At 38.4% G+C, this 23,751-nt stretch overlaps 1 protein-coding gene across 1 annotated transcript; it reads left to right on the top strand.

The window, feature by feature from the left end:
• Nucleotides 1-4,325: 4,325 nt before the first annotated feature.
• Nucleotides 4,326-19,117, top strand: LOC121382184 (opioid growth factor receptor-like protein 1). Its single transcript, XM_041511707.1, has 7 exons — nt 4,326-4,496; nt 6,742-6,843; nt 8,091-8,163; nt 11,485-11,563; nt 12,367-12,433; nt 12,885-13,033; nt 18,361-19,117. The coding sequence occupies exons 1-7, from the start codon at nt 4,458-4,460 to the stop codon at nt 18,596-18,598; spliced, it is 747 nt and encodes a 248-aa protein (XP_041367641.1). The 5' UTR covers nt 4,326-4,457; the 3' UTR covers nt 18,599-19,117.
• The last annotated feature ends 4,634 nt before the right edge of the window (nt 19,118-23,751 follow it).

Here is a 23,751-nt window from a genome sequence, read left to right as displayed (position 1 = left end):
GCCTATCCAGATATATCATGGGTTTGTTCTTTAATATTACATATACACATGTAGTCATTAATAGAAATAATGTTTTACAAAATGTACTGTAATTAATATTTACTTTTGACATAATAGATTATTAGAACCCAGTATCTTATACTTCTGGTGTGATCAGTGATGAATGTCACAGATTTGCTGGTGAATACCTTTCTTGTAAATATAGGAAGACTTAAAAAGACTGACCTGTGTTTGCAGCCATTCTAACATATTTTTGACTAACAGAGCAGTTTTAATAATTAAAATTACATATTAAATACATTTTCTTGTTTAAAATGTTAATGTCTGTATAGACAATGCGGTTTTGGTTATCGTAATGTTTGTATTAGCCAAAACTGTATTTTACCTAAAAACAATTTATATTAAGAAGTAAAATGAAATTCTAGTTAATATAAACACTAGGATGGCCAGAAACACATTTGATATACAGAAACCGATATTCGAAACAATGAACTGTATTCAAGAGGTATCTTTAGTTGTTAACAAGGATTTATTATTTGGAAATATGTTACAGTAGTTGCAAACTCAGGGTAGTCTCTTTAAGGGTTTTAAATATGTAACTGATGGTGACAGTTTATAAATATGTGTAAAATTAATATATTTTGGTCTTTTTTACCAGTTTGTCAAAAAACATTTGTACTACTAAGGCACCCATATAAACTTACAAAGGTATGAATTAAACAATCAACCAGTTAACATGTCTTTATATCTTTATATCCACTAATGCATCAAGCATGTCTGTCTTGCACATCCCCCCCCCCCCCCCCCAAAAAAAAAAAAAAAAAGGATATCGGGACATATGTCTAAGACAGGTAATAACTAATTTCATCAAGTACTTAATGTGTAAACCACAGTTTGACATATTACTACATGTATGCTAAATCATACTGGAGCCTAATTCACTAAACTCTCGCAACGTTGCGATCTCACAGTGCAAAGAGGATCATTCTGGTGTGTCAGGGCTCACCCTGTCCATTGCCAAATTAGCCACTTGTTTTACATACAAAGTGGCTACAAATTTTAGTACATATATTTGACTAATAAAATTTTCTTAAAATTAGCCACTTTTGAATGATTTCCAAGGAAATACTCTACATATGTGAAAACTGGCTAAAACAAAACTAAGTTTAATGTCCACGAGCCAGAGGGGTCGGTCAGTATCATCTAGGAGAGACGAATGCTCATAACGATTTTCGTCAAAGGCTACATCCCAAAGGATGGAAAATGTATATGTTAGCGTTGCAAGACTTGAGCTTTCTGTATGTATCTACCCATTTTGTGACTATACCCCCATTTCCGTGATAGTTTATTTTTACAGAAATTCTGTGGAAATGGGGGTAGGGTCACAAAACGGGTAGATAAACATAGAAAGTTGTGAGTCCTGCATTGACAAAAATCACTGTGAACATTCACCCCCCCCCCCCCCCCCCCCCTCCCAGGTGGTACCAATTGGTCAAATTTTGGGTCCTGGCTCATAGACTAATGTGTGCTAGTCCACGTTTTGTGAATTCTAAATCAAGGTTAAAACTCCTTCCAGTCAAAACCATCTACAGATTAATTTGTATGTGAAAAACGTATATTATTGCATCTATATAAAGAATTTATGTCACGTGACTCCCTTTTGTTTCTTACTCACTTAATCTAATAATATTAATGTTTTTTTGCTATACAGTGTACTTGCATATTAATAATGTATTTTGTATATTGGTCACCATTTGTAAATACATTAAAGTTAGATGTGTTTTTGTTTCAATACAAAACGTTTGTGCTATGTAATTTTCGGCCAACAGATAATAATAACTAACATAGACAAAATAGTGATGATTTAATTATCTGTGGCTTCATTAACTTGCCGATGTGTGTATTAATAATGACCGTAGCATTTAACAACGAGATTCTGACTAGCTGTTCTACGGCTGACTAGGTGAACGCAAGATTTATTAAAATGTCTACCTAGAATGTGAAAGTTTAAAAATGGCAGAAACCCACAGATTTTAAAATAAAATATATATCATTCCACAATATTATTTTGCCAAATTAAAATAAAATTTGCAATTTGTTTTTAAAATTCGCAGTCGGCGAGCGGTAAATGTATCCCTGCTATTTGTTTATGGGCGGGGATTTTATCTCTGTGATTATTAACAAAGTGGGTTTTGAATAAAGGTGTTTTGACCGCTTACGGCAAAGATCTTTTTGTTGTTGCTTTTTTGCACTTTTTTTCTTCTTTATTTTGTGATTTTAGTCTGTTTGCTTTTTAATACTTAATTTTTCTTGGAGACTTGTTTGATTTTAATATAATATATATTCATGTACTTGTGATTTATATGAATAATTTTTTTTTTTAAATCATTGATGTCTTTGAGTTATTTTTGAATGTTTGTACCTCTTTTTTTTATACTCGCTGTCTGCTGACAGAGTTTTGGCTCTTGGGCTTAGGACATGAATATTTTTGGGGGGCCCGGTAATGCTACAGTCACATCCACCGGGCCCCGTACGAATTTTTCTATCTACGGCGGATTTCTATGATTTCGGGAAATCAGGAGTATCGCAGGGGTCTGCGGCATCCGTGTGTAGCAATCACATAATTATTCGGCGGGGCCCGCGCGGTGGCCTTTGAAGTTTTCTCGACTCCAATCGCGAGAAGCCCGTGGCTAAGATGCGGGGGTACCGCAGGATAATCCTGCAGACGCCGCACGGCAGTTGGACGGGAGCCGTGAGATACCCGTACGAGTGAGGGACTCGCACGGAGATCGTAAGATACTCGTACGATGATCTTGGAAATCGTACGGTAAAAAGTAAAGTTTGTTTTATTTAACGACGCCACTAGAGCACATTGATTTTTTATCTTATCATCGGCTATTGGACGTCAAACATATGGTCATTCTGACACTGTTTTTTTTAGAGGAAACCCGCTGTCGCCACATAGGCTACTCTTTTACGGCCACATAGGCTACTCTTTTACGACAGACAGCAAGGGATCTTTTATTTGCGCTTCTCACAGGCAGGATAGCACATGCCATGGCCTTTGTTGAACCAGTTATGGATCACTGGTCGGTGCAAGTGGTTTACACCTACCCATTGAGCCTTGCGGGGCACTGACTCAGGGTTTGGAGTCGGTATCTGGATTAAAAATCCCATGCCTCGACTGGGATCCGAACCCAGTACCTACCAGCCTGTAGACCGATGGCCAAACCACGACGCCACCGAGGCCGGTGGAAATCGTACGGGTGCCGTACGATTTGAGGGGCCCGAAATTCAGTCCCAAAATCGTACGGCATCCGTACTATTGTTGCGGGGCCCGTGCGATGCTGTATACAATGTGTCTACGTGTTTACGGCCAATAAAAATTTCTACGACACATTGGGAACTTTTAACTCCGCGCTAAATGCTTCCGATGCGCCCTACGGCGAGGAAAGAACGCCAAGGCGCCCGTAGGATAGCCACGGCACCCTTGCGGCCGCCGTGAGATTTTGTAAATTTTCCCCCAAATTTGGGCCCGTACGGGCGCCTTATCCCGATAGGGGGATATGTGACTGTAGCATAATGGACATGCATTGCCTTAAATAGTTCTACTCTTAGAATACTTGTTTAAAACAAGATCAAACTAACAACAGATTATTGAGTGAATTTAGACAAGGGCCCAAAGCCTACTACCCCATTTTATTATTTTTCTTTTAAAAAGACTAGATCCGCGCCTGGATAATTTATAAGAATTTTGAATGTAGATAAAACTGAAGATTTGTATCACAGTTGGTTTAGGTTCGATCCCAGTCGGTGGGCTCATTGGGTAACTCTCGTTACAACCAGTGCACCACGACTGGTATACCAATGACCGTGGTATGTGCTGTCCTGTCTGTGGGATGGTGCATATATATAAAAGATCCCTTGTTGCATTAGAAAAAATGTAGCGGATTTCCTCTGATGACTGTTTCAGAATTACCAAATGTTAGACATCCAATAGCCGATACCCATGAAATGGCGACAGCGGGTTTCCTCTCAGTATCTGTGTGGTCCTTAAGTTGCTTAATCATATGTCCGACGCCATATAACTGTAAATAAAATGTGTTGAGTGCGTCGTTAAATAAACCATTTCCTTCTGCTCCAGTTGTGTCGTTAAACAAAAACAAACTGTATAACTGTAAGACTGTATGTTGAAAATTACCAACTGTTTGAAATACAATAGCCGATGATTAATACATCAGTGTGTTCTAGTGGTGTCGTTAAGTAAAACAAACAAACACAACATCCGAAGACATATAGCATAGTGACGTAGACACAATGGATATAACGAGGTAGACACGGTTACGTATAGCCGTGCTGACGTTATGTCCGAACAATGTGACCTTGTAGTGACGCTCAGCAGAACCTGTAAATGGTGGCATTCACTACATACGCGTACAGTTTAAAAGAGGGACCTGATGGGGAAAAAAATCTCGAAATATAAACGGGAACAAAAGGTAGAATTTACAGAAGATGGCAGTGTTTAGTTGCTTGTCCTATGCTTTGGCATAACTACATAATTATGTACGCAATGTACTCGGTAGAATACACTATTGTTTTACTTATTTATACGCAATTTGCTCACTTGAGTACCCCCTTCCCCCCCCCCCCCCCCCCCCCCACACACACACACAAACACACTAAGGCTTAATCTTGAAACATTTTAAAGTCTGATCTTTATCTCTTATAAACAGATTCCTAATGCAAACGTATTTTAAATAAAACTCGTACTTCCACTATGAACGTAGGTCTATATGGTCAACAGTTCTGCCTTTTGTTACAACTAAAACTATGACTGTCACAGTATTTTCACAGCATTGTAATGCAGTTGAAAAGGCACCCCGTGCTCTGTTACCGCATCTGAAGTATATAACGTGTATAGTACAGCGGCGTGACTATAAGCTTTCGAAATGTGTACTCAATTCAGTGTGTTAAGAGGGCGAACCGTATTAAACGATGGTGCAAAAATCCATAACCCCCAACCCACAGGACAGGAAGTTTTACAATAATTAGACGTACTAATAAGCATTCTCCTGTAATCTGCAACCACAATTTTAAACTTTAAATTCCAGCAAGAACAATAACTTTTTTAATATTTTCCTTATTGCGTTCATTAACGGACAAACGAACTTTTAAAAATTATTTTTGAAAGAACATAGGTTTTTAGTTTTTGAAAATTATTTTAGTTTACTGATACAACTGATTAATATGCATTACGAACACCATAACCAATGGAACTAATTGTTTCGTTTCGCTTTATTCATTCATTAATTTATTCATTCATTTATATCTGGTTCCTTATTGCATTAATCAGTGTTTGAGAAAGTCACTATAGTCAACCGAAAACTTATCGATTTCTTTGATAAAGATGTTATTAGACGACGAGTATACCGATTTTATAGAGAGGGCGAATTAGACTACCTACATTACATAAGAATAATTTGGCTTTGAGGGAGGAATGCGGAATGAACATATCGATATCAACATTACGTAGAAATCTTCACGACCTCGATTTTAAATATCAATATATTTCTACAACTGGGAAAGTGATTTTTGAGGACACCAGTAGGAGTATATCAGACAGGAGACTCTCCTATCTCCATTAAGTATCCAATTTACGAGAACAGTGCTTGGGCCACGCCTCAACCAATCGCGGGTATACAATATTCTCGCCACGTGTGTGTGCAATATGTCACAATGAATATCACGAGATTATGACCTCACCCCAACCCCCCTCACTAAAAGGGAACGTGATCTTCAGCTGAACATCTGTCCGTGCATTAGTAAATAATAAATATTATATATTATTCTTAGACATACAACCGGACAGTCATAATGTATCAACCTATCTAATAGTTACTTTACAGTGTTTTATCCCCAATAACACCCAAACTTATTTATTTTTGTATCAGTACATTACATTAATGAAATAGCAGGCACGGATCCAGAAGTTTTTTAATAGCGGGGGCCTAAAACCCGTTGTTGCTTTTGAACCAGGTGGATGGGATAAGTTTTCTTCTTTTTTTGTGTGTGTATTCTGCAAAATAAACTCCCCGCCTGAATCCGCACCTGAATTGTTTTATTGACTTATTTTTCCAAATATTCCAATATATTCCGCTAGGAAGGTGGAAAAGAACATTAGTTTGAAACACACTATAGAGTGATGCTTTTGTTATGCAAATAGCGTTAGTTATTTACAGGAGAAAGAACATGCATTCAAAACATATAGAGATTTTTGTAAAATGGAAATAAGTCAACTTCGTACATTTTGGATGATGAATTGTATATAAAACCTGTCGGGGTTTGGGATTGTTTTCATGCAAATGTAAAGAAAACAAGTATTGAATAGGAATTAAACGTAACATTTGCAAAACTTAGGATCTAAACAACTGAACAGGACTATAATACAGATCAGAATATCACTAGCTGGAACCGACGACTAGTGTATTTGTCGAACAATTGCATTAATGTTAACCCACGTCACCTCACCCCATCCTATTCCCGCATCTAACGATCGCATGGATTTCGTTCCAAAAACTAACTGTATTAAGTCCCTGCACATTCTTTCACATTTTCGTCAACAGGCGAGGGACGAAGGCGGAGAATCCCCAAGACCTCCTTTATCTCCACTACGGTATGGATTTCGTTCCAAAAACTAACTGTATTAAGTCCCTACACATTCTTTCACATTTTCGTCAACAGGCGAGGGACGTAGGCGGAGAATCCCCAAGACCTCCTTTATCTCCACCACGGTATGCAAAACGGAGTGACGAGGACACTGAAGATTATAGACTGGGCTACCCAGTAAGTGTAGACATTTTGATATCATTGCCAAGAAGAAGTTTGTTTGGTTTAACAATACCACTGGAGCACATTGATTCTAATTAATCATCGGCTATTGGATGTCAAATATTTGATAATTCTGACACGTAGTAATCAGAGGAAACCCGCTACATTTTTCCTAATGCAGCAAAGGATCTTTTATATGCACCATCCCACAGACAGGATAGCACATACCACAGCCTTTTATATAGTAGTAATGGCGCACTAGCTCGAATGAGAAATAGCCAAATGGTCCCACCGACAGGGATCGATCCCAAACCGACCGCGCATCAAGCGAGCGTTTTACCACTGGGCTACGTCCTGCCCCCCCATTGCCAAGAATAATATTATTATGATCAACGAAGCAATTGTTCTGTTTAACGACACCATTAGAGCACATTGATTTATTAATCATCGGTTATGGAATGTCAAACATTTCGTAATTTATAACCCGCTACTGCTTTCCATTAGTAACAAGGGATCTTTTATGGGCACGAATTATAGTGAATAAACTTTCTAGTCGTTCTGATATTTGTAGTAGCTCTAAAATCATTTTATGCAAAACTAGAAAAAAATGCGTATGTACCCACTTAAAAATAAAATCTGGAATGATCTTGTAAAAGCTGAAACATTTATACTATACCTAGTAATAGGCCATGTTTTAGCATTTCAGATCAAATCCACGTATACTTTGTAAAAAATTATTTTACACACAAAAGAGAAATCGGATAAAAAGCTGAAAAAAAACACATTCCTGTGTTTTGTAACTCAGACCACCAAAGAGTCCCAGTGGTAAAGCGCTCTCCTGATGCGCGGTCGGTCTGGGATCGATTCCCGTTGGTGGACCCATTTTGCTATTTTTCGTTCCAGCCAGTGCACCACGACTGGTATATCAAAGGCCGTGGCATGTGCTATCTTGTCTGTGGGATCGTGCATATAAAAATCCCTTTCTACTAATGAAATAATACAGCGGGTTTCCTCTCTAAGACTATAATACGTCAAAATTACCAACTATTTGACATCCAATAGCTGATGATTAAAAGTCAATGTGCTCTGGTGGTGTCGTTAAAGAAATCACACATGGACTTTAGCTTTGATTGTGTACACGTGGGTAAGAGGATTTGTACATTTTCAAAATATTTTGCATAACTTAATAGTCATTTCTTATCCACAATGTATACTTTTACTTGTTTTATTTGTTTGTCTTTTGTGTTTGTTTTATTTTACAGGGAAAGTGTGATGTCAAAAAAGCTGACAAGAATATAATATTTTATCAAAATAAGATGAAGTCAATTCCTGACGGTCAGTTTGTCTTTTATTGTGTCATTTCCAATATTATAACTTTGAGTATGTATATACAACCAAACCTCGATAACTCAAACTTAGATACCTCGAAAACTTAGATATCTCAAATTGAAGCAACAGTCCCAGTCGAAATGCTTATATCGTAATAACAGACGCAATATCGTAATAACAGACCTCGAAAACTCAAACTTCAAATCTCTCAAATTATTATTATCATTATTATTATTATTTATTTTGTTTTGGCCCCCACCATTAAGATTTAATAGATATTGCTCTTCCAAAACTGGACGTGTGTGGATCGGAGTCATCAAGCTATACTTGCCTGCAGTAGGCCTATTTCAAAGAAGAAAAAAGTAAAGTTTGTTTTATATAACGACGCCACTAGAGCACATTGATCTTTTTATCTTATCATCGGCTATTGGACGTCAAACATATGGTCGTTCTGACATTGTTTTTTTTAGAGGAAACCCGCTGTCGCCACATAGGCTACTCTTTTACGACAGACAGCAAGGGATCTTTAATTTGCGCTTCCCACAGGCAGGACAGCAGAAACCATGACGTTTGTTGAACCAGTTATGGATCACTGGTCGGTGCAAGTGGTTTACACCTACCCACTGAGCCTCGCGGAACACTCACTCAAGGTTTGGAGTCGGTATCTGGATTAAAAATCCCATGCCTCGACTGGGATCCGAACCCAGTACCTACCAGCCTGTAGACCGATGGCCTAACCACGACGCCACTGAGGCCGGTTTTAAAGAAGAATTAATTGCCAGCCGAGCAAAGCGCGGGTGTTTTCGACTGGTCTTAGCTCTCGACGCTTCAGGTGGTAATCACACAGTAATTTCATTTCATTTCAATTTATTTTCGTGCTTATATCCAATTAAGGTTCAAGCACGCTATCCTGGGTACACAACTCGGCTATCTGGGCTGTCTGTCCAGGACAGTGGGTTAAATGTTAATGGTTAGTGAGAAGAGGGTGTCGTGGTCTTACACCTGCCCACTGAGTCGTTAAAACTCGCTCTGGGTGGGAGCCGGTCTGCAAACCCTGTACCTACCAGCCTTATGTCCGATGTCTTAACCACGACACCACCGAGGCCGGTGTAAAAGGAACGCAGGTCCGTGAGAACCGAGGTCCTACGGAACAGTAGTCCTATCGGACCTCCATAGCTTAGGAACCATAGTCCTACCCGGACTTTCATACCTGGTTTATTTTTAAGTGGGTTTTATTTCCTAGGACTTGTATTCCTACCGGACTTAAATTCCTTCTAGTAGTAGTCCGGCAAATTAGATGTCCGTTTGTTATATTCTGCCATTTGTACGAGCTGCCAGAAAGACACGAGATTTTTTGTTTTGTTTTTGGTAGCGTTCCCTCGTAGTGTGATGGATAAGTATACGATTCTTCTAAGATTATTGTGGGTTCAAATCTCCATGTCAAATACAACTACAGATATAAAGTAGGCTATATGTTCATGTGTTCAACAAGAAGACATATAAATAAAAAACCCAATATGGAGCCCAAATTTTAGATTTTTAAAAAATATATAAAAACTGGTAACTAAAAAAAAACCTTAACATTTTGCGAACAGCAAAAGGCAATTTCTATATACACCAACATAATTTTTAATAATATGTTTTATAAGTTTATATTTTGACTGTAAGTCACAATCCGATTAATTGTGATTTTCTTAATCTTTGTCCGAGTGGACGTCCATTTCTCGGAATCCTAGTCTGTGGGACTTGTATTCCTAGGAATTTAAGTCTGTAGGACGTGTATTCCTTGGAATTTAAGACTTTCATTCCTGGTACTCCTAGTCCATTGGACTTTCAATCCTAGTATTCACAGTCCGCTGGAATTTTATTTCCGATATATTACTTATATATGATTCATGAAAATCCCTGAAATAAAACTTTGAAAACTGTACTTAGTTCTAGTAACTTTTTATAGTACTATAATGACCAGTTACTACAATATAACAATAACAGGAATAATATGCATGAAAAATTGCCTTTTTATAGATGAACAATTACAAATAGCACCAAGACACTTTAAATTAGTTATCACTGACTGTCTTATTGTAGTTTTGACCATCATAAGCATAAGAGACGAGTTAGAGAGAGGAAACCCGCTTTCGCCACTTCATGAGCTACTCTTTTCGATTAGCAGCAAGGAATCTTTTATTTGCACCATCCCACAAACAGGATAGTACATACCACGGCCCTTATAACACCAGATGTGGAGCACTGGCTGGAACGAGAAATAATCCAATGGGGCCACCGACAGGGAACCGACCGAGCATCAAGCGAGCGCTTTACCATTGGGCTACGTCCCCCCCCCCCCCCCCAAAAAAAAAAAAAAAAAAAAAAAGAAGAAGAAGAAAAAACAAGAAAAAAAGGGAGTCTGAATGCCTATTGTGACCAAAAGTGTCAAGTGTAAAAGTGCCATGAGTAGTTAGTCTGTTTAAAAGTATCTCTGCAAATTGTGTGTACATATTATTGACAGTATAATAATTGTTCAGGGGTTACTGTTTTGTTTTAGTCGGTGTAGTGACCTACTGAGCTATTAAAACCCACTCTTAGTCATTGATATTTCTATTAATTGATAATCCTTAATGAAAACCATTTAACATACGTTTTTATCGATGATATGGTTGGTTCGGACTAAGATATCATAGAGCCCAGAGTCTGACATGTCATATGTTAGACCAAATTAATGTTTGAAAATGAGAAAAATTGACAAAGCAGGCAAATGTTCAGTAAGTTAAGCAGGAGGGAGGTCTAGACTGTGGCAAGTAGAAATTTGCTTTGAAGAGGGGTGTTTAAACCACGCCATCATTGATTGTCCAGGAATGCAAGTCCGGCCCGGACATGATATCTTGGCAGTCAGACCAGTATTCCTCAGGAACGTAGGTCCTAGGACTTGCATTCTTAGGTATATTAGACCTAGGACCTGCATTCCTAGGAGATTAAGTCTGGCAGACAACTGTTCCTACGGACTTGCATTCCGTTTACACCTGTACAGAGTAATAGATCGCCAAGTAATAGTTCTAACGAAATGATCCTGTGTATTTGGTTGTCGATGTTAGTAGGTACACAATGGAGCAACTCGTCATATATAATTACAAACATACTGGTGACATAGACAGACAGACAGACAATGTATGTTTATATATTTAATGATACAATATACATGTAAAGTAATAAACAATTGTCAGTTTTGTGATATCTTTCACTGGTTTCGTGCACAACAAATGTGCTTTGGTTTCATTAAAAAATATTAATGAACGTACGAGATGAAGATTTACAAATCTATTCTTGCAGGTGATTATATTGATAACATCCACGCAGACTGGAAAGGAAAGTACACTTTGCTAGAAACACACCAGGGTTACATACATTGGTAATGTATTCAGTTACTGGTTTACCTCACTATTTGTTAGACATTTCTCTCAACCAATGAATGGATCGTATCCATGCGGGGAGGTGGGGGGGTCTAGATTCTGGTGAGCGAAGTTTCTAGAGGTTAGAGTTATATTCTCTAGGCACATATATTGCAAAACTCCCAAACATTTGCTTGAGCATGGCGTTTTGAGGCCCGAATCCTCCACCCCCTCCCAACACACGCGTCTCGTACTGCAATCTGCAATCTCGAGAATATCTTTACTATTTAGAATAGACCATGCACCTGATGTCTGTACTTGTAATGCATCATTCGATATCCTCTAGCGTCAGTTATTAATCTAAACCACCTCGGCCATCATGACGGTCATTTCAGAAACCCGAGCGCTAACTGTGGATTTATTTCTTACTCCTAATGCTGTATGAATGTAATTTGGATAGAATACGAGGGAAATAAAACTAGAATCGAACTGTTCTTGAGCGTTCGCCCCCCCCCCCCCCCCCCCCCCCCCCCGAACACGCCTCTGCTTTGCGTTCTGCGACAATAAGCAACGCTAACGTCGACGAACGATTTTACTGGTTCCCAATTTGGTCAATCGGTTTAATGTGAAATCTGAATTCAGCCTTGGTTAAACAGTGTATAATGACAACGTATGAATTTTGCCCCCTATTTAAGACTGGATTGTGGAGTAATAATTGTTTATAGGAACTTTTGTTTTGCCGTCTACTAATATTCATTAAGTGGCATTTGTCGATGCATTTACAAACACTTTCCAGTTGTACACAAATATACAATTGTTTCAGGTTATTTCCTATCCGAGAGAGTGCGTCAAATTGGCACGCACAAGAGTTGCAGTTGCACGAAATTCAGGTAATCGTTCGGGTTCTGGTTGGAGTTTCTAGGTGTTTAATTAGTACCAGTCAATGGAACGATATGTAAATACTCGTATAATTATTATACCGTACTGTCCCTTTTTATGTTTGGTAGATGTAGCGTCCCCACTCCCTCTATCTCTGTCTGTATGTCTCTCCTCCCTCCCTCCCTCCCCTCTTTCTCTCTCTCTATATATCTCTCTCTCTCCCCTCTCTCTCTCTCTCTCTCTCTCTCTCTCTCTCTCTCTCTCTCTCTCTCTCTCTCTCTCTCTCTCTCTCTCTCTCTCTCTCTCTCTCACACACACACACACACACACACGTGTCGATATAACCATATCTTTAATGTGTTATACGACACCAAATAGTCATAGTTTAAAAGGTAATGAGGTGTCATAAATACTTAATACTAATTATAAATGTCCCTGCCGTTATTCTTGTTATGTTTCCAGGCAATAAAAGAAGATCCTGTAGCCTACGGGCGAGTTCGAACGTCCTATGAATTGATGTTGGACTTCTTTGGTATAAAACTGATCGATAAACACACTGGCAAATTGGCAAGGGCGGACAACTGGGAGGAACGCTTTGAAAACCTTAACTCGTAAGACATTAGGATAGTTAGCACACGTTTGTTTTGTTTAACGACACCACTAAAGCACATTGATTAATTAATTAATCATCGGCTATTGGATGTCAAACATTTGGTAATTTTGACACGTAGTCATCCGAACAAACAATTTTTTCCTAAGGCAGCAAGGAATCTTTTAAAGCAATTTCCCACAGACAGGATAGCACATACCACGGCAGTTGACCCGTTGGAACGAGAAAACCCCCATCAGTTGAATGGATCCACCGATGTGGTTCGATCCTGCGATGCAACCATCTCAAGTGAGTACTGAACCAACTGAGCTAAATCCCGCCAGGATAGTTAACAAGTTATTACCACGTGATCAAGGCTATTTTCAATAACTGGGTGTTCTCTACAGCTCGCTGGTGATTGTCTGGTGTTTCGTTTGTCATAGTCATTTAAAAGTCTTGTCCATAACACAATGTACCACTAGACCACGTTGATATTAATTAATCGTCGACTATCAGATGTCAAATAACTGGTAATTTTGACATGTAGTCTTCAGAGAAAACCTGCTACATTAACAGAAAAGGGTCTTTTATATGATATTTTCCACAAACAGAACAGCACGTACCATGGTCTTTGACTTGCAAGTCATAGGGAACTGGATGGGACGGGGACAAAACCGACCTGAACACAGTATGCAAGCGCTCTACCCACTGGTGCTTTCCTGTCTGTGGGAAAGTGCATATAAAAGAACGGGTTTCCTCTGATGACTACGAGTAAGAATTACCAAATGTTTGACATCCGATAGTCGATGATTAATTGGTCATTGTGCTCCGGTGGTGTCGTTAAAGAAACAAACAAACAAACTCTACCCACTGAGCTAAATCCCGCCCCCTGGAAACTGTAAGTAAAGACGGGTAGCTGCTAAACAGCCCTCACCTGTTACCGATTCCGGTCGGGCTGCTGGTGCTCTCTTGCACCTGCCAGTGCAGGCGGTCCCTTCTCCCACCCACCCCGACCCTTTCCTGTCCTGGAAGGCACCTGTGCCCATGACAGGCGTGCGCTAAAACAGCTAAGTAGCCATTACTGTTTAAAGGGACATTCCTGAGTTTGCTGCAATTTTTAAGATGTTATGAGACTTTTTGACGACTGTAATTGCATATCAAATATATTTTTCTGCATAAAATATTAGTGGCTGTATATTAAACGTGTTTCTGATCGTTCTAATATTTGCACTAGGTTAAATTTCATTTTATTTCCTAAAAAAAAAGATTTTTTTCCTTACGTACGAAATTATTTCAAGACAAAATCCAGTTTGGGCTTCTTACAAATATTAAGAAAATATATTTAATATGTAAGTTTAATCGTAGAAATATTTTATTATTCGGAAACATCTGACAATGCAGTACACTCGGGAATGTCCCTTTAATGTGTTATAATTGTGTAGCGATCTCTGAAACTTGCGTAAAGAATCAGGACGCGATACTTAACAGAATGGTCCCCGCAAGCTTGCATCAACGTTATCATTGTCTTATGAAGGGCACACGTAGTTCGCCAAGGTTATTTATTTAGCTTGTGTTATAAGGGTTTATCGTCACTGCATCAACGTTACCATTGTCTTATGAAAGGCACACGTAGTTCGCCAAGGTTATTTATTTAGCTTGTGTTATAAGGATTTATCGTCACTGCATCAACGTTACCATTGTCTTATGAAAGGCACACGTAGTTCGCCAAGGTTATTTATTTAGCTTGTGTTATAAGGGTTTATCGTCACTGCATCAAAGTTACCATTGTCTTATGAAAGGCACACGTAGTTCGCCAAGGTTATTTATTTACCTTGTGTTATAAGGGTTTATCGTCACTGCATCAAAGTTACCATTTGTAATAGGAGTTGACCCATCTTGTATGAAAATTACTATTCTGCAGTAGAGGGTAGTTTAGTGAGTTTACCAATCTGGGTAACTTTAACTTTAACATGCCTCTCGTGGTCATCCTTTCAAATAAACAATTGCATCCAAATGCATTGTGGTTATTAGCAATATGTTTTGATAAATATTATGATCATAATATCTTTTGTGATCATGTGCTTTGGTTGCTTTTACTTTTTGGAGTGTGTACACCTGTTTGATTTTGTAATCATGCTAAACCTTTTTACAGGTGTTCAAGTGATAGTCTTGTATAAAAGTGTAACTATTTTGAGAATGTATGTAATCGACATCAATATGTAGTTGTACGTTTGATCCTTTGTACAAAAATGTTCCATATCACACAACCTGTTTGAATAAATGATCAACTTCCTCAAATAAAAGTTTCAAAAGGTTTCCTTGGCTAGAGTTATCTGGAAATCAATAGTTAGCGCATAAACTCATCAAACTTGACAAAACCACTGACAAACAGGCAGCTGTGTAAAACCATTAATCAGTTTGATCGACTTGAACACTGCAACAACAAGTTCAATTCTTTTCACCTAATAACGTAAAAGAAAGTGTGTGTGTATAACGGCACCTCAGCACACTAAAACTCTATTTGATGTCTAACATAAATTATGGCTATGTCAATTACTTAGGTTAGACAGTGAGAGAGAAAACCCACTGTCAAAAACTTGGACTTATTTTTATTAGTTTTTTTATTTATTCAACTTTAAGGCCTCCAGCCCACAGCACATCTATTTTACTCAGTTTCAAATTTACATGCTATATATAAACATGGTGTACATTCAAGTTTCAATACAGTATATAAATAAGTACACGTAGCACTTGTCCATTTCGTTTGATCCGTTAAAAAAAATGGCATATATTCCAGTTTAGTATTAAAACCATTTTACACAAAAAGGAGCTGAAATCGGATAACTGTTTTCAGTTTGATTTTATTGATTCTCCTAGCTGGTGATATAAAAAACGTGGACGTCTTCTTAATGGGCCTACACAGTGGTAGCAAGTGATCTTTTATATGGACTTTCCCATATATGCAGGAATGCACATGCCATTACATGTGATGTATCCGACGAGGAGCACTGGCTCGAACACGATAAATGCCAGAAAGGCCCACCGGGAGGAATCGATCTTGCGATCCATCACACCTCAGTCGAGTGCTTTACTAATGAGCTACAATCTCGCCTTGTCACCAAAGGTGTATGAGAAGGCTTGTGTGGAATGCTAGGGAGTAAAACTGTTTATGTCTGCAAGCCCGCCCACCCAGCATACAGTGGATAGCAGTAATCCTTTTAACCGGATCCCTTGTCACCCACGAGCAAGATTACAGTTTAAACCGACCTCGGTGGTGTCATGGTTAAGCCATCGGACATAACGCTGGTAGGTACTGGGTTCGCAGCCCGGTACCGGCTCGTTCCCAGAATGATATTTAACGACGCGATGGGTAGGTGAAAGACCTGTACACCGACTTCTCTCTCACTAACCACTAACTCACTGACATGGACAGACTGCCTAGATAGTTGGGTTGTGTGCCTAAGACAGTCTGCTTGAACCTTAATTGGATATAAACACGATAATAAGTAAAGATATGATAAGACCTGGTGTTTACCAGATTGCGTCTTCTCGACAGATCGAATAAACTGTAAGACGTATATAGTACTTGGGTTATAGATTGCAAGTTTAATATGACTCTTGGCAGCACTCGCTCAGGTTCTACATGAAACAGAAATTTAGCACCAATAAAATAAAACACAGTTTTGTTACATAATGAATGGACATTTAATAACATTCCAACACCGAATGATAACACAAATCCACAGCCTGCATGGTCCAGTTTAAAACCTTGAGTAAACCACACCCACTATTGAATTGATTGAAGAGAAAACCTCATATAGCGTATTCGTGTTTTAAGTCAATTTATTGTAATGTCAATTTCTGCTTGACATGTTATAGTATACTAATCTAAGGCTTTATTGAATAAAATCTTTTGATACTTTGATGATGAAAATGCTTGACATGATATGCCAATATAATGCCACAGTTAGACCTATATTAACAACTAATAACGTTAATGGAGAACATCGATAGCAGGTTTAATATTAAATTTTCAAAATAGAATTCATTAGAAAGGGATTATGTTTTGTTTGTAGGTCTATGCATGTATAGTCAACAAAATTAAATAAGGGTCAGTATATACTAGTATATATTTTGCATTTGTCTTTAAATTTGGTTAAAACAAAAAGAAAAAAAGAAGACAGTTTCTTTCGTTTATAATTATCGTTACGAACCAACGTGTAAGAAATGGTAACCGAATACACATTTCGGTAATTTTCATAAATGCAAAGGAAAAAACACCCGACCGTGTGCAAGATTTATTGCGAGTTTCCTGGTCACAGAATGTTTAGAAGTTATCTGTGATCAAAACTTACTAAATTATGACACGAGCAAAGAAATAACAAAAAAACTGTATTGGCCCTTAATGAATTGTGTTGAGTGTTCATATGCGTACACGTGAATCGCGCGAATGAAATGTCAAATTTTCAATTCAGGAGTTGCCTTGTTAAAATGTTCAGGAAACTTGAGTTGCCCATAAAAGATTATGTTGATAGCAAAAATACATTAAATGCATTTGATTAAAACTGTAGCGAAGTTGTCTTCACAGTTTACATGGTAGAGGGATTGTAGCTTTAATAATGTAAATCATGTAAACATTTTGTTGAAAAAAAACCCCATGTATTTATAGATCAAGACATTTAAATTTTACCAGTTTGGGTTTTCTTTTAAAATGTAATGGTTTGTTTTATGTAACGATACCACTGGAGTACTTTGGTTTTATTAGTCATCGCATTGGATATGAAACATATGGTTTGTAACATATACTTACTAGTCAAAGGAAACTCGCTATATTTTCATTAGTAGCAAGGGATTTTTATATGCTCTTTTCCACACACATCTTTGAAAATATAAAATATTTGTTCAAGTGTATTTCGTACCCTCACCCTAACCCACCCCACGAAATATTATTTCAGCAGTTTATTATGGTTAAATTTCAACATAAAATGTTCAAAAGTTGAAAAACATGGCAGTCACATTAGTGTATTGTGTGAATGGATATATAATATATCACGAACAAAATTTAATTAGCCAATCAGAGTTCGTGTTATATACCGATGTGAGAACAATGATATATTTTGCTTAAAGGTGTAATGTCAAAGTTGAAACTACAATATTTCGTTATTTTCACATTTATTTGTAATAAATAACTACAAATTAATTGATTCCACGCATAATTTTTCCATAATTAACTCTAGAAGAATAATTTTGAAAAGTCTTACACTGGACTACAAAGGGGGTTTCCCCGAATAATGTGTGGCTAAATATAGCATTGCCACCATCTTTGTGATTACAAAATTTCTTTTCCAGGACATTCCACAACTACACGCGTATTACACGCATTCTCAAGTCACTGGGCGAGCTCGGATACGAACACTACCAGGCTCCGTTCGTGGATTTCATTCTGGATGAAGCATTTAAACGAAAAACTCTAAATGGTCAAGTGCTCAAGAGTTGTATAGATTACTGGGTAGGAACAGTTAAAAATGAAAAGGCAAGACGAAAACTCTTGAAAAAATCTTCGCGTCATAACTGGGACCAAAATTAGTATTTTTTGAAAATTGTAAATTTGTATTGCTATACATATACTATATCACAGCCATTGCATTTTAGAGGCATCTTCATTCTATATATCAGTCCCGCCCCCAGTGTCTTTCTCCAGACATACACTTATGTTTATATTTATGATTGTAATTAATGGAGTACATATTGGAATATTAGTTCACTGTTACTCCTAGTGCCCGTTGAATTTGGTTGGCATTATCACCATCGAATGACCCCCATTAACCTCACCGGCACATGATATTAAAATTGCTTTGACACAATGGCGCCCAGGCCTCATTCCAAAACTAATTGCTAATACGTTTTTGTAAGTATATTACCTTATTACATGTGTACATTCCGACGCCATATATTCGTAATTAAAATGTGTTTAGTGCGTCATTAAATAAAAACATTCCTTCCTTCTTACGTGCGTATACACGTTTGATATATGTGCATGTTCAGCATATGTATGTTAATTATACTTATACAGCACACAATATATATATATGTATTTACAGTTAAATGTACCAATGTTTGAGTTTATGTTCAGTCATTTCATTTAACTTGGTGTTTGTACTTATAACCCAAAAAGGTTCAAACATGCTGTCCCTGGAACACATCTCAGCCATTTAGTGTGTCCCGGACATGGATTAATGGTTAGATGTTGGTGCCTAGTGAGACAGAAGTCGGTTTAATGGTCTTAAACATCCCCAAGTGAGCTGTTAAAACTCATTCCGGATAGGATTCCATTACCGAGATACCAACCCAATACCTACCGGGATTGAGTCCGATGGCGTAACCACTACACCTCTGAAACCGGTTTGCTTATGTAACGTTTAGACATTTATCTCAACTTTTTTTTTTTATCACGCGTGAGTGTGTGTGTGTGTGTGCGTGCGTTTGTGCGTGTGTATAAATATCCATCAGTTTCTTCTTTGGTGTAAATTACAGGTACCTAATTGAGTGCAAAATGGTAAAAGGGTTTTATTTTATAATTTATTTTAATTACAGTGTATATGTTTTTGAAGAACATTTTTTTCTTACGCACTTTAATTTTTTATTTTTTATTATTATTTTTTAATTATTATTATTTTATTTTTTTTACAAAAATCGTAACCTGTACTGATTCCCACATACAGTGTATACTGTATAAAAACTTTATACTAAGAAAACATGTATTAATTTATTGGGAATAGATAATATTTGCACAAATAATCAATGTCGCATATTACTGCCAATCAAAGCCGCAACTGCTTTTACTGCTTTTGTGAATATTAATTTTTTCGGTGAACTTCGAACTTTGATACTGAAATCTCTGATTTCGTACAGCGCAACCGTAACTATACCCCCCTTTCCTTAAGGAACTACTTTTTAAAATGTGTTAATTTGAACAGAGGTTCTAGAATACAGTGGCCTGATGCTCGAGGCCAATGGTTTTTAGATTCAGGTCACTAAAAATTACTTTATGCATTTCCGATGGCAAGTGGTGAAAACAAATATACAATACTACGATCGTACGGAAACAAAAGAAACATCTACAAGTCATAGCTTATGATTATCCCCAACCCGTCTTTAGAGATGTTCATAACTTGAGTTATGTCCCTTTAACTATACCTGACAGACATTATCTGTTCCGTGGCTCCGCGAGGCTCAATGGGTAGGGGTAAACCACTTGCACCGACCAGTGATCCATAACTGGTTCAACAAAGGCCATAGTTTGTGCCATCCTGCCTGTGGGAAGCGCAAATAAAATATCCCTTGCTGCCTGTCGTAAAAGAGTAGCCTATGCGGCGACAGCGGGTTTCCTCTAAAAAACCCAGTGTAAGAATGACCATATGTTTGACGTCCAGTAGCCGATGATAAGATAAGAAAATCAATGTGCCATCGGTCAACAGGCTGGTAGGTACTGGGTTCGGATCCCAGTCGAGGCATGGGATTTTTAATCCAGATACCGACTCCAAACCCTGAGTGAGTGCTCCGCAAGCCTCAATGGGTAGGTGTAAACCACTTGCACCGACCAGTGATCCATAACTGGTTCAACAAAGGCCATGGTTTGTGCTATCCTGCCTGTGGGAAGCGCAAATAAAAGATCCCTTGCTGCTAATCGGAAAGAGTAGCCCATGAAGTGGCGACAGCGGGTTTCCTCTCAAAATCTGTGTGGTCCTTAACCATATGTCTGACGCCGTATAACCGTAAATAAAATGTGTTGGGTGCGTCGTTAAATAAAACCTTTCTTTCTTTCTTTCTGTTCCGTGGTTGTTTGGGTTTTATACTGCAGTAGGTACGACACCACATGAACATTCTGGGTCGTATCTGAAGTAAACAATTGTAAGAAATGACAACAAAGATAATAAATATTCTGGACATTGATGTCATATATTATTATGTATTTTCATTTCATTTTAAATTTATTTTTGTGCTTATATCCACTTACGTCTCAGGCACGCTGTCCTAGCTACATTGCGTACGTTTGTCTGATCTTTTTATCGACACCACTAGAGCACATTGATTTGTTAATCATCGGCTATTGGTTGTCAAATATTTGGTAATTTTTACATATAATCTCAGAGAGGAAACTCACTACATTTTGCCAATAGTAGCAGGGAATCTTTTATATGCACTATCCCGCAGACAGCATAGAACATACCACTTAATTTTATATGCCAAACGTGATGCACTAGCTGGAACGAGAAATATCCCAACAGGCCCACCGACGAGGATCGATCCCAGACCGACCGTGCATAAAGTGAGCCTACTCTTAGCAAGAGTTATTGAACAAATGAATAAATGAATGTTTAACGACACCCCAGCACATACTTCGGCTATTGGTAAGGAAGGAAGGCAGGCAGGAAGAAAGGAAATATTTTATTTAGCGACGCACTCAACAGATTTTGTTTACGGTTATATGGTGTCGGACATATGGTTAAGGACCAGATATTGAGATAGGAAACCCGCTGTCGCCACTTCATGGGCTACTCTTTACGATTAGCAGCAAAGGATCTTTTATATGCATCGTCCCACAGACAGACAGGAGAGTACATACCACGGCATTTGTTACACCAGTTGTGGAGCACTGGCTGGAACGAGAAATAGTCCAATGGGCCCACCGACTGGAATCGATCCTAGATCGATCGCGCATCAGGCGAGCGCTGTACCACTGAGCTACGCCCCGCCTCTCGGCTACCGAGTGTCCAGCAAAGGTAAGTATGTGATATTATGAATATGTTTATTTACATTTCGTCTTCTTTCTTTCTTATTTTGTTAAACTTTTAAAACAATGAACTCGGAAACCTAAGTACATTCAAATAGTCTGTCATGGGCGTGCTTCATTGTGACGAGATAAAGGGTGTGCATCGTATCTGCAATATAATTATGTCGCTCTCTTCACATTACTCGTACTTAATTTTAAGCTCCTTTTCCCTAAATGTCAGACCGCCCTTCTTACATGATAAGACGTCCTGCCGCAAAACGGACAGCCAGCGGGCGTGTTTGTCAACAGGCAGTGCACACAAGTGCATTCCATGAACTGATATCGAGACAAACAAATATGTCAAATATAGGTAAATGCCGTGTGCACTAAGCTCAACGCACCACAGTTTGAATCAGGGGGTCGTACACAACAGCCACTAAAGGTATGCGCATCCTAAAGTGCAATCGATAATGGCATGTCGTGTTGAAAATACGAAGTCGGATAGGAAACGAAATGGGGGTGGGGGGGTGGGGGCGGTAGGGAGAGGGCTTGTTATGAAGCCTGGTGATGGGTACATATATGATTATTATGTGATATGAAAGTTAAAGTTTCAAGTTTGTTTTGTTTAACGACACCACTAGAGCACACTGATTTATTAATAATCGGTTATTGGATGTCAAACATTTCGTAATTCTGACATATTTAGAGGAAACCCGCAGCATTTTTCCATTAGTAGCTAGGGAATTTTTATATGCACCATCCCACAGATAGGATAGCACATACCACGGCCTTTGATATACCAGTCGTAGTGCACTGGTTTCAACCTGAAATAGCCAAATGGGCTCGCTGACGGAGATCGATCCTAGACCGACCGTGGATCAAGCGGGCGTTTTACCACTGGGCTATGTTCCACTGCCCGTATGAAGACGAGGATCACGAGGTAACAACTGAAGATTATTAACCCTGCCCTCACCTCCCGACGTCTCGGTAATGATAGACAAAATATATTTTTTAAATGTTTGTCTGCAATCAAATGTTTGTCTGGTCGACACTGTTCGTGACGAGGGGCGAGATCTAGCTCAGTTGGTAGAGCGCTCGCCTCGTGCTTGTGTTGTAGAATCGAATCACCTCAATGGATTCATTTTTATTGTTTTTTATTTCCAGTTCCAACCAGTGCACCACGACTGGTATATCAGCGGCCGTGGTATGTTCCGTTGTGTCTACGGGAAAGTACATATAAAAGATGCCTTGCAACTAATGGAAAAAGGGTGCTGTGGTGCACCCCCCCCCCCTCCCCAACAAACAACCCCCCCCCCCCCCAAAAAAAAAAAAAAAAACAAAAAAAAAAAAAAACGCATACACACATCGAAGTGCCTGAAAACCCAGTGTTTAAAGGATACATATATTGAATTCATTCCATTTAGATTTCGGATATTAACATCTGGGTCGGGTGGGAGTTTCTGAAGAAGATAAAGTATGTCAATGTAGGGTCACGTTTGGAATATTAAAAATGCATATTTTTAAAAGTTTCACCCCCACCCTAGATAAATCATGCACCACTCCTGAACGAATAATGACAAGAGTGACAAGACTCAGTAGATTATGCAATATGTAACTAGGAATAATATACAACCTGTCAGATGTGCACTAGAAAGCTCGGCAGAGCGATGTCGTGGAATTACATAGTCGAGATATATAGGATTCATCTAGTTATGAAACTGATTGCTAGTATTTACGACCCGGTGTCGCGAATACTTGTATTTGTAGTGAAAACAAGGCAAATAAGCAAGACAGCACTGTTGGTCACTAAGATTATATTATGGGCTGTTCTACAACTGCGTGACGCTCGAGGACAAGATCTATAAGGTAGTGGTGTAACAATACATCGAACTATCGATATATTGCGATAGTCGGTTAATAGTTAATTAATATGCGATAGTTAATTCAAGTATGATAACTATCGCAGT

This window comes from Gigantopelta aegis, chromosome 9 (genome assembly GCF_016097555.1).
Source record: "Gigantopelta aegis isolate Gae_Host chromosome 9, Gae_host_genome, whole genome shotgun sequence".
NCBI classification, from domain to species: Eukaryota; Metazoa; Mollusca; class Gastropoda; order Neomphalida; family Peltospiridae; genus Gigantopelta; species Gigantopelta aegis.
The sequence above is the reverse complement of the archived record's forward strand: the minus strand, read 5'-3'. Positions and strand labels throughout refer to the sequence as shown.